At 39.8% G+C, this 16,282-nt stretch overlaps 3 protein-coding genes across 4 annotated transcripts; 1 reads left to right on the forward strand and 2 right to left on the reverse strand.

Moving 5' to 3' along the window:
* The first annotated feature begins 775 nt into the window (after positions 1-775).
* On the forward strand, positions 776-5,385 carry LOC102217141 (putative fibroblast growth factor 1). Its single transcript, XM_005795492.3, has 3 exons — positions 776-983; positions 3,959-4,062; positions 4,146-5,385. The coding sequence occupies exons 1-3, from the start codon at positions 812-814 to the stop codon at positions 4,344-4,346; spliced, it is 477 nt and encodes a 158-aa protein (XP_005795549.2). The 5' UTR covers positions 776-811; the 3' UTR covers positions 4,347-5,385.
* Positions 5,386-5,959: 574 nt separating this feature from the next.
* Positions 5,960-12,855, reverse strand: LOC102220661 (NEDD4 family-interacting protein 1-like). Of its 2 annotated transcripts, none has more exons than XM_005795335.2 (8): positions 12,649-12,855; positions 11,174-11,267; positions 9,321-9,460; positions 9,148-9,235; positions 8,395-8,519; positions 8,226-8,292; positions 7,995-8,103; positions 5,960-7,257 (listed from the first exon to the last, which is right to left on the reverse strand). In XM_005795335.2, exons 1-7 carry the CDS (start codon positions 12,685-12,687, stop codon positions 7,997-7,999), a joined length of 660 nt encoding a protein of 219 aa, XP_005795392.1. In that variant the 5' UTR covers positions 12,688-12,855; the 3' UTR covers positions 5,960-7,257; positions 7,995-7,996. The 2 variants fall into 2 exon arrangements, with proteins under 2 accessions (XP_005795392.1, XP_023184713.1); XM_023328945.1 differs by having other exon boundaries at positions 5,960-7,305.
* A 284-nt stretch (positions 12,856-13,139) lies between these two features.
* Positions 13,140-15,960, reverse strand: LOC102220922 (glucosamine-6-phosphate isomerase 1). The gene is made up of 7 exons (XM_005795336.3): positions 15,887-15,960; positions 15,490-15,617; positions 14,474-14,575; positions 14,206-14,388; positions 13,926-14,110; positions 13,641-13,815; positions 13,140-13,393 (listed from the first exon to the last, which is right to left on the reverse strand). Exons 2-7 carry the CDS (start codon positions 15,611-15,613, stop codon positions 13,335-13,337), a joined length of 828 nt encoding a protein of 275 aa, XP_005795393.1. The 5' UTR covers positions 15,614-15,617; positions 15,887-15,960; the 3' UTR covers positions 13,140-13,334.
* Between the last annotated feature and the right edge of the window lie 322 nt (positions 15,961-16,282).

Consider the following 16,282-nt stretch of genomic DNA (forward strand, 5'->3'; position numbering starts at 1 on the left):
AGGAAAACAATTCATGAATTTCCAACAATTTTACAAACGAAAATTTGGAAAGTTTGGCATTCCTTTGTTCATTAATCCTCTTTTAAATAAAAAATAAAGAATGGCAAATATATTTGTCCAACTGATCCCATTTTATGTAATTTAATCTATCAAAAATATGATAGGTGTTCTGGGAAGGCCTGAGACCATGCACCACGTCCCTGCTATGAGATGTGGTGGCAGCATCATGCTCTGGGGAGGTCACAGTTCCCTTGTGATCAAATTTCGCCTGTGTTACTTTTCAGAGTCCTGTGAAAAGAAGGTTGCTTTAGTGGTGGAAACATACGACTGATAAACTTGTTTTGTCATCAATTTTATTTGAATAGCACACTCGGCAAATAAACATAATTGTGAAAATAAAGAATTAACATTACACTGCAGCTGCAAAATATAGAGAAGTAATGAAAAAAACGAATGTCGTTTGAAACTCACTGATTCCAATGAAAACATCTGGATTAAACATCTGCTACAGGTATATTTTACCTAACTAGGAACAATGTGAAACTAAGCTTCACGTTATCGTTATATCGAAATAAAACTGGAGCATTAAAATGCAACATGTTTGTACAGGTGTTCCAGTTATGAACCATTTTAGGGAGTTTTAATCCCAGTTGATTCATGACGGAAGGTGCAGGTTGAGGCAGGAATCGGGAGCGCGCTTCGCTCGTTCTCGACGACACAAACAGTAGACCACCGCAGGACGCAGACCATCCCCCCCCCCCCCCCACCCCCTACCTGTGACCCACCTGCTGAGCCCCGCTGTCCCGTGAGGATGATGGCGGATGAAGACGCGTTCGCGGCCGAAGAGCGAGCTTTTGACGGCGGCCCCACGCTGCGCGACTACCGGCGGTCGACGCGGCTGTACTGCATGAACGGCGGATACCACCTCCAGATCCTGGCCGATGGGACGGTGCGGGGCGAGCGGGATGAGCGGGATGATCACAGTGAGTGAGGCTGCCGCAGCACACTGCGCATTTTCCATCCAGGTCAGGCCTGCAGCATGATGCCTTCACTTCCTCCGGTGGTGCATCAAACTGCAGCACTGCCCACAAACCAGTGACGCTCGGAAATGATTGTGCTCTTCTCTAAAGTCACAAGCACACAGCTTTATGGAGCTTTGCGGTTTTATTCAGAGGTGGGTATAGTACCCCGAAAATTGTACTCAAGTGAGAGTAGCATTACTTCAACATAGTTTTACTCAAGTAACAGTGAAAAGTAGCGAGGAATTTATGAATTTACTCAAGTAAGAGTAAAAAAAAAAAAAAAAAGTATTTGGTGATTCAAGTAGTAAATCATCAAAAGATGAATCTTTTAATGTTTAAAAATTATATCATCAGACAAACTCAAATATAGTGTTATTTTTTTAAGAAAAATTGGTATTTTAAAGACCAAAAATGAAAGTAATTTATATAATTGCACAAAAAAAAATTCCAAATTTTAATTCTTTCAGTATAAAACTTTAACAAAAGCTGCAGGTGTGTGTCTGTGTCTGGTGAATATTTGGTTAAAATGAAGTTACTCTCAGTGGGACGAGTATCCAGATATTTTACTCAAGTAATAAAAGTACTCAAAAAGTACAGCTTAGTGAAAATACTCCTAGTAGTCTTCTTTTCCCCCAAAACATGACTCATGTAAAAGCAACAGAGTAAATGTAAGACGTTACCATCTTACTCCACTTTTGTAGCTTTCAGTCCTTTTTGATGCGAAGAGACACTGGAAAAACATTCATGTGTTGATTAGAAAGACTTAGAAAATACTTAGTGACGACCCATTTGTAGCTACATGGTAGAAAAGGATTATCTTTAAAATGTGCCATAAGGTTCCCAAGGCCTTTGGAAGAGGAACAGACCCACAGCATCATATAACCTCCACCATGCTTAACAGAAGACATGAGTCACTTTGTCATCCATTGTTTCACAACAGACCCATGTGGAGCGTTTCTCTGCGTTTAGGAAGCTCCACAAGTTTGTTGTTGATGGCTGAACATAATTTTTTTTTTTTATAACCAGCTGGCGTGTAGCTACTATAGTTTCTAAAGGTTGTTATGGAAATTTTGTGATACCATTGTGCAATTTTGTGCTGCTGATCTCACAGATTTTTTAACCGTCTTGCTCACTGCGCCCAGAGGTAAGATAAATATGGGACTTCACCAAAGAAAATGGATAAAAGAAATGTTTTGCATTGCTGTTATACCCAATAAATCATAGCTTACTCATTGATCACATGCTCTGATTAACAGAAAAAAACTCAAATGAAGGATAAACACATTTATCTTTAAAGGGCTTCTTTGGCGCACCAGTGCTGAGGAAGTTTTAGTTTAAGACAGTTTTTTTTTATGTTGTCACTGAATAAATGCATTCAAATTACATCTATTGGAAAGAGACATTTGAAAGTATAATGTCTCTCTCTCATTTATTGAGGAGGAGACCTGATCTGGCTCTTTACCGTAGTTGCTTTATTTGAAGTTCACAAGTGAAACAATGGAAAATAAAGCAATGTTTCAAAGGACAGAAGGAATGCTTTGTAATATGAGGTGCAATGCCCGGCAAGAGCTCAGAGCTCTTAAACTTTTTCACATTTTGTTACATTTCAACCACAGATGTTACTGAATTTTTGTAAGTTTTACTTCATGGAGTAGACTGACAGAAAGCACTTCACCGTGGAGAACTGGAAGGAAAGTGGTGTGTGGGTTTGAATTTTCTTTACAAATAAAAATCTAATAATTGGGGCTTGAAAAGGAGACTTTTGTGGATGCAGGGCAGGACAAAAGAGCAGAGAGAGAAGGACAAAGTTCAAACCATCTCTTGTGATGTGGGCAACGTTGCTGTGCCCACATCACAACAGTTCATATCACAACAGCAGCTCTGGGAAGGTTTTCTGACATCCTGCAAAGAAATTCAAGCAGAAACTCCACAAACTCACAAGTTCAATGGATGCAAGAATTGTGCAGGTGATATCAAAGAAGGGCTCCTATGTTAACATGTAACTCTGTTAAGATGTTTTTGATTGAAATAGCTTTTGATTTTAGTGCATGTGACCACTTAATGCTGCACATTCAAAGAATGACCGTTTGCAGTTCTTTATAATCCATAAAATGTTTAGAAAATCTGCTGTGCATAACAATTTGGAACAGTGCATTTTGAGTTTTTTATTTTTGAAAAAAATACTGCTCTCATGAAGAGCTTTGTTCAGTAAAATTTGATTTATACTGTAATAGTTCAGAACTATAAAATTATACTGACCATCATTTGCATTGACCATTTAAGAAAATCTGAGAAAACATCACTTGCATAGTAATTTGGAACACAGAGTATTAACAAAAATGCTTTAATTCTGTAAGTGTCATTGAGTATGTGGGAGTTTTCTTATTTTCTAGATTAAATTGCAAACAGAACCTTTCCGCTTTCTCGACATGGGGTATTGTGCGTAAGGCTTTGAGGGGAGAACTCTTGTTAAGTTATTGTGGGGTTTTGGAGGCTGTAACGCAGCGTGGAGAAAGTGAAGCGCTCGCTGTGAATTGCTCCCCAGCTGTGCTGAAGATGTTTGCATGGATCAGATCTGCAGGAAATGTTTTCCTGTTGTCAAACCAACACAACAAACAGGAATCAACACGTGTTTCCTTTCCTCTCAGAGTGTGTCGACACTTTTTTTTTTCTTTCATCAAAAGCACATTTAAACGAGCTGAAAATGAAAACACTCTCCTAAATGTTTACATAAATACGATTAACTGATCATATCCGTTTCTGAAGCTCTGTGGTGTGGGTCAAAGGTTAAATCTGTCAGATAAGTTATTTATTTGGCTTCTAAAATAACAACAGTGGCTTTCTGAATAGAACCAGCTGCAGTGGAGCTCCTGTAGGTTTGAGTGCGTCTTTAAGGGTTTGTATCTAGTTTGATTTCTCGCCTGTCTTCCTGTCAGCTGTGCTGAAGCTCAAGGCCGTGGGCAGAGGCGTCGTCGTCATCCGGGGAACGGCGGCAGAGCGATATCTGGCCATGAGCGCCGAAGGCCGTCTGTACGGCTCAGTGAGTATCCACAGCTACTTTTAACGGTCTGGAGGTCTATTCAGCTTCACGCAATCATTCCTTAAACCTTTTGTCTCCGTCAGTCCACAGTAACAGAGGAGTGCTACTTCGTGGAGAACCTAGAGGAGAACTACTACAACACGTACAAGTCTCAGAAATACCAGGACAGCAGCTGGTACGTCGGCCTGAAGAAGAACGGCAGAACTAAACTAGGCCCAAGAACCCACATCGGACAGAAGGCCATCTTCTTCATCCCCAGACAGCTGGAGGATTCCTGGGATTAGTGAGCCACTCTGATGACAGGATGTGAGGAATGTGGAGCTCTGATGCATGAGTAGTTTACCTCTAGAGTTTTATCTTCCGTATAAATGAAGCTGCATCTTTCCTATCAACTAACAACTATCTGAGCAACCTTTACTTAGCAGCAATTTTACTCAGCTAATCGAAACACAATCCTGACTGTATTGATATGCAGCACCAGTAGGTGGTGATGCAAGAAGATTAAAGAGAAGTGGACACGAAGAAGCCACAGACCGGAGCGGGTAGAAACCTGAGGGTATAATGACTGATGCTGTTAGTTAATAAACCAGATAACTTTAAAAGACTTGGCTTCCTTTATGTACTGCTGTACAAACATTACATTGACTTCACCAAAATTTGAATATCAGATAAGACCAATTATAAGTGGACTTTAAGAAGTGTTTCGTTTTATCTGGGCATACTAGAGGGAGCATACTAATCTTCCCTCTAATATGCTCAGAGGGAAGACTGCTGACTTGGCAATTATCCAGCAGAAAGTCTTAGACTCCCTCCACAAGGGCATAAACTACAAAACACTATTCCAAATTAAGCCGGCTGTTCATTTTGGTGGAAAGTTGAGTGGAAGAAAAAAGTGTGGGAGAAAAAAAAAAAAACAGGAATAACCAAAGCCATCAGAAGGGCTAACCACTTCCTTTTAAGAGTGTAGAGATACAGAAGATGTGAGTCGGTGCCTCAAGAGCCATCAGTACCAAGACATGAACGACAACCACATCAGTCCTTAGCACCGCAACACATTAAAGATCTGCTGTTGTTGCATCAACCTTCCAGACCACTCAGGCCTTCTGGTTCTGGATCCCCAGAAAACATGCATCTCTAAACATGGAGCTTCTATGCACCAGAAATCTAGAACAAACTTCCTGAAAATTGTAAAGCAGCCGAGTTCCTTTAAATCTAGACTAGAAACCGACCTGCTCAGACTTGCTTTTGCACCATAATAAATGAAACACTAACCAACATTTTGATGTTTAATGACACTTAAAAAAATTTACTGTTTCAATTGTTGATTTTTGTGTTTTTACGATGTAAAGCACTTTGAACTGCCTTATTGCTGAAATGTGCTATACAAATAAAATTTAATTCTGTTCAGCAACTTCTGAAGCAGAAAATGCTCTCCTGTGATATTTTGATTTACATTACATGCAAGCTGATAGTCAGAGCCAACAGAAACTAATACTTGAATTTTATCCATGTGCAATAAATCTATGAAACATATAAATGTCCCTTGTTGTATTTAATGAAATGAATCACTTGGTTCTTAGAGACGTGCCCGAATGTGGAAAGGAAGAACCAGAGAAAATGTATCTCTAACCAGGTTCCAAGCACTGCTGAGTTTCTCTTAACTTCCCCTGTGAATTTATGAGTAAGAACCAGAACTCTGATGTTTACAGGAACATAAAACTATTCTTGTAAATTCAAAATGTTGTAGATTCAGTGATTTAGTGACATTTAAGTTTCTGCTGATAAAAAAACTCTATAGAGTTTCATGTCTTTCTTGACTTGAAGCTTTATACTTTGAGAAAAGTTGTATTAATGGGTGGGCGAAAACTAGAAAAATAAAAACAAGACAACTCAGACGACCCATTGAAAGTGACATTTATTTAACACTACATGATTTCTGTACAGTTACATAACATAACCCCAAAGTTTGGCTCTACGTCACATAGAAACAAGCATAACTGGTGTGTAATCAAAGCCATGGCAGAAGTACGAAGTTAATGATTCAAACTGTTCAGTGCGGACTGGGAATAACATCATCTGGGTTTTACCGCCAACACTTCTACAAGTGCAGCTGAAAAGCAACGTTCTGGATTTAATTGATACCAACTTCTGACGCAGTGTGAAGAAAGTTGAGAGGGAAAAAAGAAACACATCTGTCAATTAAATCTTAAGGCAAAAATCCCACCTGGAAGAGGAATTTCAGCTATTTTTGTGCTCATTATTGTGACGCAGCTGCTCAAACTGGATCATTAACAGCTGAAATCCAGACAGCTTTTCTTTTTTTTTTCTTTTCTTTAAATCTCTGAGCTTTTCCTCCAGCAGAGATTCTCCCTGACTCACAGCGGAGTCATCGGCAGGTCAGACTGCAACATTCAAATGAGACCTTCTCAGACAAACACCAAAATTCAGCAGCGCCACGGCAGCAGCTCAGAGATTTAGATGCTTGTCTGGGGGAAATGAAAACAAGAGGCTGGATTTCTTTCAAGAGCAATCTCAGCAAGTTGAATTCTTCTTCCAGGTTTGGATTGTTTCACCTGATTTAACCTGCAGTAATTATTAAAAGAAACCTCTAACAAGCAGAGGTCGATCTGGTATGTTTGGACTGCAAATTACAAGCAGGCTCTCTTGTTTGTCTCTCACGAAAACGTCTGGAAATGTGCAGACCACGCTGCCCCCTAGTGGTTGAAGAAGGAACAGCACAGCTTAAAGCCAATGGCTGATTGAAATACAAACGTCTAATTGGATATTAGACCGATGAAGTGAATGTTACAGAGTGTGCTGCATGCTGTGGTCAATCTTCAGTGTTGCGCGAATTAGAAAACCAAACAAGAACTCGGCTCTAATTAATAACCTGGCGGCAGATGCATGCTCTTACGCGACCATCAAATCATATAAGGCAATACTCTTACATTACAACAGATGTAAATAGCACTTAACATTAGCCACTAATGAATAGCTAAAGGGACTATTACTGCTTACCATGTTCCATTAATGAAATGTCTAAACAAAAGAAAAACACATGTTTTATATATTTCCTGAATATGTTACCATCTTAAGGTTGTCTTCGTCTAGAACTCGTCTGGCTGATTTCCGGTGAAGTCTCTTCATGCGACTCTCGAACATTGTTTTGCTTCATCTCCTCTCACCGCCTTTCATCTGCTCGACGTGACGAGAGAAGGCCGGACAGAGATCAAAGGTCTGTTTCTGCACCAGATGTTGAGTTACAGATGTGGCCGTATTTAGTTTGGCTTACATATTAATGGCTACTCTGGTGAATGTGTAAAAAAAAAAAACCTTAAAAAAAAAAAAAGAAGAAGAAGAATCTCGTCACAGTAAAGGAATTTCCCACTGAAACATCCCACCTTTCATTTGACTTTGGAAAATGAAGTGGAGGGAAGACATGTGTAATAAAGTGTGTAATAAATTCTGAGATGCATTTTTTGGGGAGATGTAGAGTTTGCTTAACTCTACTGGGAGTTTATCTAGAACTGTTTGGTTTAATCTGTAGACATCTTCCCACACCAAAACGTGACGACCAAAAATGGTTTTAAAACCGGTCTTTTCTTTAGGAGAATTCACGCAGAAAAAGATGAAGTCAGCTTCAGTCCAACAACATAAATCGAGGAAAAAACCTGCACTATGGACGATCTAGAGCTAATCGATAGACCTGAAAGAGTATAAGAGTGTAAAAACTAACAGACGGACTGATAACAATTGTGGCACCAATGATTTTATAGAGAAGAAAATAACAGAAACTTTCAGTGTTTAAAATTATGTTCCTGCCATAAAAAAGTATTTATTTTAAGGGTTTTTTTTAAACACATTTACCAGATGTGCCTGTAACTCTAGCAACCAGAGTAAACGATCATCTCAGCTAGGCTAAGTGCACTCACCTCTAATAGATGAAAAGCACTCTTGTTCTGGGTAGGTTGGCGTAAGCGGGATCAACCAGTTTGCGCACTATGGAGTAGTTAACGAAGCCTCTGATGAACAGCATGAAACCTGAAATCCACAAATGATGACATAACAGACAATCTCAGAAATACAGTCATAAAAGAAACAAATAAAGTTTGTTCTAACTAGAATAAAACGACTTTTATGAATACAAAATTCCTCTCACTCACCCAGAGCCAGAAACACCCACCACAACCAGTACTGTCCGTCAAAGTATCCGGGGAAATAAGTGGAAAACTAGGAACAGAAAGAGATGCGGTGTAAGGAGCTGCACACGTGACGCGCCCTGAACGGTAAGACTCCTTTCTGCTGAGCGCAGAGACGGAAACACGCTCTCACCCTGACGATGAGAACCCATTTGATGAGGGACAGGCCGAAGCCGGAAATGGCTCCGTACCGACCGGCCGCTGACGTGGTCAAACAGAACGACAGAAAGAAGCCGATCCAGTTGAAGAGGAATGCCACTGGGGACAGAAAAATGTTCTAAATGATGTCAAGCAGGAGAAATGTTTGTCCACATGTATGAATACAGAAAGGAACGAAGGAGGAAGGTCATACGTTGTAGTGGCGAAAACAAAAAAAAAAGGGCATTTAAAATATGATAACTGACAAAATCTGGAATGATGCACACTTGCTAATAAAAATAACTAATTAACTTTGAGTGATTGTAAGGTTCCCACTTTATGTAGTTGGAGGTTTAGAATGTTGAACTTAGTAACAATGCAATCATACAATCTTCCAGATGTATGGTATATAAAGTGCTGTGAAAACATATTTGCTCTCTTGCGGATTTTTCTAATCAAACCAATTTTAACACACAGCATAAATAAATACAACATACTGACTTCAAATAACGATTTCATTCATTAAGCAAAAGCAGCTACCCACACAAAAAAAAAAAAAAACTGTAAAAATCAGAGTGAGAAACATCACAAAGCTCAAAGCACAAAGACTCAATCTGCTCCTGGTCCATTTCTGTCAAAAACGCCTCATATGTCTGCCATCAGAACCGACCTGCTCTAGATGTACAATGTCTGCTCTCTCTACACCGGCTTACCAGCGAACACTTAAAATGTCTAGACCACGTCTTACTGAAGAAAGTGAGCATGAAGATGCCGTCGTTTCCTATCCGCAGCTGGTCGGAGTCTTCGAAGTCGTCTCTGGCCACGAAGTCGTCTTCCTGCAACGACAGCAGGACATGCGTTCCAATGACTCCTGCTTCCTTCTGCTGCCTCCTAACACGGCAGAGAGAAGAGGAGACGTACCGAGACCCTTCCGGTGACCAGGGGGACGGCGGCCTCGGCTTTGCTCCGCTCGGCCTCGTCGTAGGAGGGTAAAGTGGTGGCGACGTTGTACGACGGAGGGTTGGGAAATCTCCCTCCTTCTTCCTTGTATTCAAAGAACGCTGCGGATGGAACGAGTGCAGAGGGTTTTTGATCAGCCTGATGCTTGCAGGAAGAGGAGAAAAAATATTGAATTTGCAATGTAAAATTTAGTTTTTGCTTTCTGCTATTTCTGCCTGTTATGATGGATTTTTACGCAAACATAAATAAAACATCTTTAAAGGAAGAAAATGTTGTTTTTTGGGGGGAAAGTTCATAAGTAAAATTTATTTTCCCTTTTGTCACCATTACTATGTTAATATTTAAATGTCGTTTAAGGTAGACCTATTTATGCACTGTCCTAGTTCAAAGAAACAAATAACAAGTACTTCAGATGGTTTATAGAAGCACAAATTAGAAATGACTAATCCTTCAGTGTTAAACTGCTATATGTACGGTCAGAGGCTGGTGAGAAAAGACTACATTTTTAATAAGTACCAGCCAAATAAATCTTGAATCTCTCGCAGACCATAAGCATGAGGGGAACTTTGAGACGTAAATGCAGGCATATCAGCGCTCAAATCCTGAAGGTTTTGGAACATCATATCTTGGATAGGAAGTTAATTTGACAAGATTTAAGGTCATGGTGGAGATATTTTCAAACTAGCGGTTAAATGTGTGTGAAAGCTCAGACCTGAGGTGCCATGCACTACATACACTAACAGTCTGGATGGCAATTTTAAATTATTTAAATCTAAATCTGGGGGGTGCTGTGGTGGCACAGGGGCAAAGCACAACCCACGTATTGAGGCCTTAGTCCTAGTGGCAGTGGTCACAGGTTTGATTCCCGGCCTGGCAACATTTGCCACATGTCTTCCCCCTCTCTCATTACCCTGCTTATTGTCAAACTACTTTCAAATAAAGGCCACTAGAGCCAACAAAACCTTTAAAAAATCTAAATCTGCTTTTGGGGACAAAATCTGCTTTTGTCCCCAAAATCAGTAGTTCTTAGCTTTCATTTGGGGACAAATGAAAGCTAAGAACTACTGATTACCCCACTGTGGTTAAGGACCGACTGTTGACATGCGCAGAAGTCTTCTCTCACTTCTCTCTAAAAACGAAAGCAGCAGCTGAGAATTCCAGACCCTGGACTGGGTGGAATCAGTTACAGCAGGAAGAACAGCATTAGCGGCGGACATGTCCATTAATGCTCACGCTCTCCCCATAAAAGCCAAGACTTTTATCTGGGTCGTCTGGCTCTCATCCAGGAGTGCTCCTTTCAAACACTGACAACACCAGTTCAGATCAATGAACTCATCCAGGAAGAGCTCCAGGCTGCGCCCACTTACGCAACACACTGGTTGACCTATAACCTCTAAAGATGCAAGATTAGAAACATGACACTCGCTCCACTCAGCCTACCCATCCTTAGGTAATACATAATCTAGGGCCAAGAAGAACATTCTTTGTTATTTTCCTTTCATATGCATTTTAATACTCAGATCATAGTAGTAGTATTTACTAACTTTATGGAATACATTTTATTTAAACTATAGATTGCTGGTCACAGAACGACTTCAGCAAAATACTCTTGACTTCCAGATGTAGTTGGGTTTTATGCACTTTGCGAGAATAATTGCTCTTAGAAAAAGATTCATTTTAACGATTAATGCTGTTTGCTTTTAAAGACACTTTCGCTTTAGATGGCGAGTTGTCATACAGTGGTATCAATAGGACAGAGTCAATAAAAAAGGGTGTTGCCTGACAGGTGGAGGTGAAGCAGAAACTTTCTTAACCTGCATTGGCTGCAGCAACGCTGCTGTAGGGAGGTGGCGCATCCTGTCCAGAGCTCTCCTGGGAGGGCTGGGCGGGCTCCTCCTCATTCACCAGCTGTTGAAATAAAAGCACACAACAATATAGCTTTTTGTCTGAACAAAACACACTATGATGCTGAATGAAAAGGACTTATGGAGAAATTCTGAAAGCACACATCTTCACTATTGCTGTCTGTAATGTGACATTTAATGTAAATAGGATGATTCATTTTACTGAACATTGCAGCTATCCAGAGAAGATATGTTTACTTTAAGCAGCAAAGGACAAATATTTATTTATAAGTCAGGATCACTTCCTGGTTCCTTCATCTTGAGAAAAATTGCAAAACAAAAAGTAATTTAAACTTGAAACGCTTTCTCTTAATAAGCTATCGTTGCCAAAAACAAATGCACACTTGTAACTATATTTACTTAATATACCAATTAGTGTGAAGGTATATGGACTGAGAATTTGGTAGCAATATTGTGTGGTGTTTATTGTAATTGTTAAAACTGCATTAGCAAAACTTTTCAGCAATGGGCTGGTTGTGAATGCAAAGTGCAGGGACTCAACAGACAAAAAAATAATTAAATAAATGCAAAAATAACCTCAACACTGCTTTTAAGTTTAGGTGTTTGCAGATATCTTCAGGTAGAGTTTGATGTCATAATTCAGCAGATTAATGCATGACTCATGTTTTTTTTTCTCTCTCAATGTTTACCCAACCAGAGAAGTCTATTCTATCATAACTATTTACTTAAGCACTTACTACATAACATTAGTTCAATGCTATTGAATGACAATACATTATCAATGATTTCAAAAGGATCCTAAAATAAACGTATCAATATTAATTTACAGAATTGTGAGGGCTCTGTCTGGTGAAATTACTGGGTTTGTTATTATCTACATTATTACATTCCGAATAAAATGCAAGTGCTCTCTCCTGGCCTGGAAGCTAAGATCGCTTATGCCTCAGGCCGGCCTATTTTTAAAGTATAGACGCAGTACGCAACTCCACAGGATGTAATTTCTTCTTTGTATTACAGTTAAAAAAAAAAAAAAAAAAAGATTCGCATTGACATGCATGTAGATCTAAAATGGTTAATTTCTTATAGACTTACAACCTCTACATTTTAGCGATAACTTTTATCTTCTGATTAGCTTTATTGTCGCATTTCTACACCACAGTTACGAGGTTTTCCTGAAGTTAACGTTGCAATCAGGTCTACACTAGTTTTCAGGCCATCTGACGGTCTAACCGATTAGCTTAAAACAAACATGCTGCCTTTTTTTGGCAGCAACAATCATATCACCCGAGCCTGACTGGGTGCAGTTTTGTTTAAAATACAGATAAAATTATTTTTCGTCACATGGGGCCTCCGCCCGTAAACAAACAGCTAGCTGACAGCTAGCTGTTAGCAGCGTTTCAGCGAGCCAGCAACCTGTTACCTACCTCCTGATATCTGACATTGCTGTTTTGTTCTGCCATCATGGAAGAGGGGCTGAATGTTTTTAAACGTCCCCCTCCGGTTCCAGAATGTGAAAAATAACCTTGAACAAAACGAATCTGGCCGACGAAGAAGCAGAAATGTGATATTTTCCTTCTACTAGTCGGCCATCTCCTTCCTTCTTTCTCTGAGCCGAAATCGGTTTTGAAGCTGCGTTCAAGGGTTGTCGGTAACTGTAGTGCTCCACATATCCCTAAAATACGATTCGTGACAATTATTACAGAATAAAGCTAAATAGTATTAAAAAGATACACATATGTAAAAAAAAAAAAAGCACTATATAATGTTCTTGTAAATAAAAACCTAACTCAACAGCGAACTTGCATTTTGAGCAAATTTAGCAAATTCCACACAAATATGGACGAAGAGCACCGAAAGGCATCATTTAGTCATGTGATCTAAGTGGAGCTGGGGAAATCAACCAAGCCACACAAGGTACATAAATCACGCATTTTATTACAAAGAACAAAAATGACACGGGGCTGACAATCATTTGAAACCTGACAGCCCGCACTGCGCCATTAAAAACAGAAGAGTAGATGTTCACCATCATCTCTAGCTGGAGTTAAAAGTGTAAGAGGAATGATTGGAGTGTATTTTTGTGATATTTTGTCCCATGTAAGAGGTATCTTCACTTCTTCTGTTGGGATGGAAGTGTTTCCACTAGCCTGTTGTGCACATGCATCATCCCTGAAAAAACAAGCAAAATTCAGCAGATTTTGTGATAAAACCTTAGAAAAACATTTAGTCACATTACAACTAAAATCTGTATTTTCTGGAATTTTACATTATAGACCAAAACAAAGTATCGGGATATCTAAAGTTCATCCAGTGAGTCTCTTTTTTTTCCAATGCAACCGATTTCATGATTTCTGCTAATCTAAATACAAACCGTTTATCCATGACAAGCGAAATATGCATTGTGGTTTTGGCGTACCTTTGAAGTACTTGACAGTCTTAACCCGCAGCTCCAAGGTGGCATCTTCGTCACATACGAAAACAGTCTGCGGGTGCTGCTGGAAGGCCGACACTGTCCACATGTGATTGACACCTTCTTCTATCGCTTTGTACAAAGCAAATGCTTTGTGTGCTCCAGTGATAAGGATCATGACCTGACCAGAAAGAAATTGTGACCACAGAAACCACGGCATTCAGTCACTGGTCATCAGGAAGACCCCAAACAGCATGACGAATATATGTGCTGTTGAAATTAGCTCTTTACCTCTTTTGCATCCATGACGGTGCCTACTCCCACTGTCAGGGCCATGGTGGGAACTTTAGAGAGATCTCCATCAAAGAATCGAGCGTTAGCCATGATTGTGTCCTTTGCTAGCGTCTTCACTCTGGTCCTGGAAACCAAACTTGACCCAGGCTCATTAAAGGCAATGTGGCCATCAGGTCCAATCCCTGCAACAAAATGTGAGGATTTAGCTTAGTTTCATCTTTCTTCAACCATGACACCATTAAACAAGGGATTAAAGTGTTTCGCTATCAAGGCTGACCTCCAACAAACAACTCGATCCCTCCGGCCTCTTTTATCTTTTCCTCAAAGGAGTTACACTCTGCTTGAAGGTCAGCTGCATTTCCATCAAGAATGTGGGCGTTTTCTGCTCTTATGTCGATGTGCTTGAAGAAGTTGTTCCACATGAAGGAGTGATAGCTCTCAGGGTGATTTCTGGGAAGACCTGCGACATGGGTTCATGAAAATGTCCTCAACAAAATCACACAGAGAAGCCCTCGAAGCTGAGGTAAACGGAGATCAGCACTTACCAACGTATTCGTCCATGTTGAAGGTTTTCACAAACTCGAAGGAGATTTCTCCATTTTTGTAGTATTCGATCAGCTTCTTGTAACATCCTAAAGGAGTGCTTCCTGAGGAGAGGAGAGGAGATAATTTGTTAAATTGACAATGGAAAGCAAAATAAAAGGAAGTCCATAACTGTATTTAAGTCTTTAAAAGTTGTGATGCTTTCCAACAAACATCATTCTGTAGAAGAAGAGGTCAGGAAAACCATTGTTGATCCTTCGTCTTTGTCTTCCGGCAAAACACTATGTGTGTGTGGGGGGGGAGCAATACTACATATCCTAAATACACCAGTCCCAAACTGAAGTACAGTGATGGCAGCATCATACTATGGGTACCACTATTTGGATCATAATTTCTTCCTTTAATTATTTTATTTCTCCTTCTACCACCAAATTCTCCCAATAAACCCCAACAAGTTTGTGGTTGATAAAAATTGGGAAAAATTAGCGCAGTATGAATATATTAGCGAGGCTGAAATGCAGAGCGCATCTAATTTACATGTAATGGCTTCAAAACTGTGTCAACAAGGAAAATCACATCTCCTTTCAATATAATAACCACCCTATTAATCTCTGAGCGTTAACGTGTGACTATATAAAATACAAAATAGATGCTTTAATACTTTTTAAAATTATTGCTGTGACCTACATATTTTCAGTGCTGCTGAATTATCTTTGTATCATCCTATCTTACTGAAACCATTATGCAAGTGGGTGTTAACTGGATATTTTGTCCAATGGAAAATGCAAATTGCAGCGGATTTCGTTTCTTCTTTTTCCCCCCCCCTGCCATGTTCGCATTTTTATAAAGTCCAACTAAATCCCTTTATCTGACTCTGAGTCAGCAGATATGTGTTGGTTAAAAAAAAAAGCAACTACAGTACTCTGGCTGATTCAGTGCTTCATATCGGGATTTTAATAAGGAAGAAAAGAAAAAAAAAAAAAAGACCAGAACATGGACGCTTTCTGTTTCCGCGTACCTGTGGGAAGTCCTAATGTGAAGAACTTATTGGGTCCAGGTTGGAAATGTAAAATCTTGTTTCTGATGTACTTTGCAGCCCACTCGCTTGCCTGGTCGTAGTCATTTAGGATGATCAGCTTCATCGTCCTGCAGGAGAAAACAGCGACAATTTCACCATTAAGACGAAAACTTCAGCAACGAGGCAGCTCTGCACACACTCCTAAATTAGACTTTAGACTCATCAAAATAACCCCATCATTCAGCAGAACTGCTTCATTTATCACTGTGTGTCTCTTTAAGGGTTGGGGGCACGGGAGAAAGTATCGCCACGACTTTATCGCATTCGTTTACGCAAATCTGTGTTAACGTCCAGATATAAATTAGTTATTAGAGTTAAAATAGTCCACATTACTTACAGCCTTCAGATGTCAGTCGGAACAACAGCAGAGAGCGGGTGGGTCACATGACTTCCTCGGCGTGAGCGTCGGCGCTGCCTACTTCAAAACCAACAGCCTCTTAAAGCTGAAGCGTCGTGATTTAATTTGAAAAGTGTCACTTTTTGGCACTTTTATCAAATGATTTGAATGATTGTGTAAAACGGACCAAAAGCCATTCTCTCCTCACAGCCCTTTGTTGCAAATTTGTCACACTCCACAAGTTCTGGGATTTAATGAGGTAGCTTTGCTGTACGGTCTTCATATTTCAGGCTTTCTTCTTTTTAAAATAAGCTTAACCTCAGTCAGATTGGATGGAGAGCATCTATGAAAATAATTTTTTAAGTCTGTGTTTTGATCCAGATCCTTTTATTTTGT

This window comes from Xiphophorus maculatus, chromosome 23 (genome assembly GCF_002775205.1).
Source record: "Xiphophorus maculatus strain JP 163 A chromosome 23, X_maculatus-5.0-male, whole genome shotgun sequence".
Classification (NCBI taxonomy): Eukaryota; Metazoa; Chordata; class Actinopteri; order Cyprinodontiformes; family Poeciliidae; genus Xiphophorus; species Xiphophorus maculatus.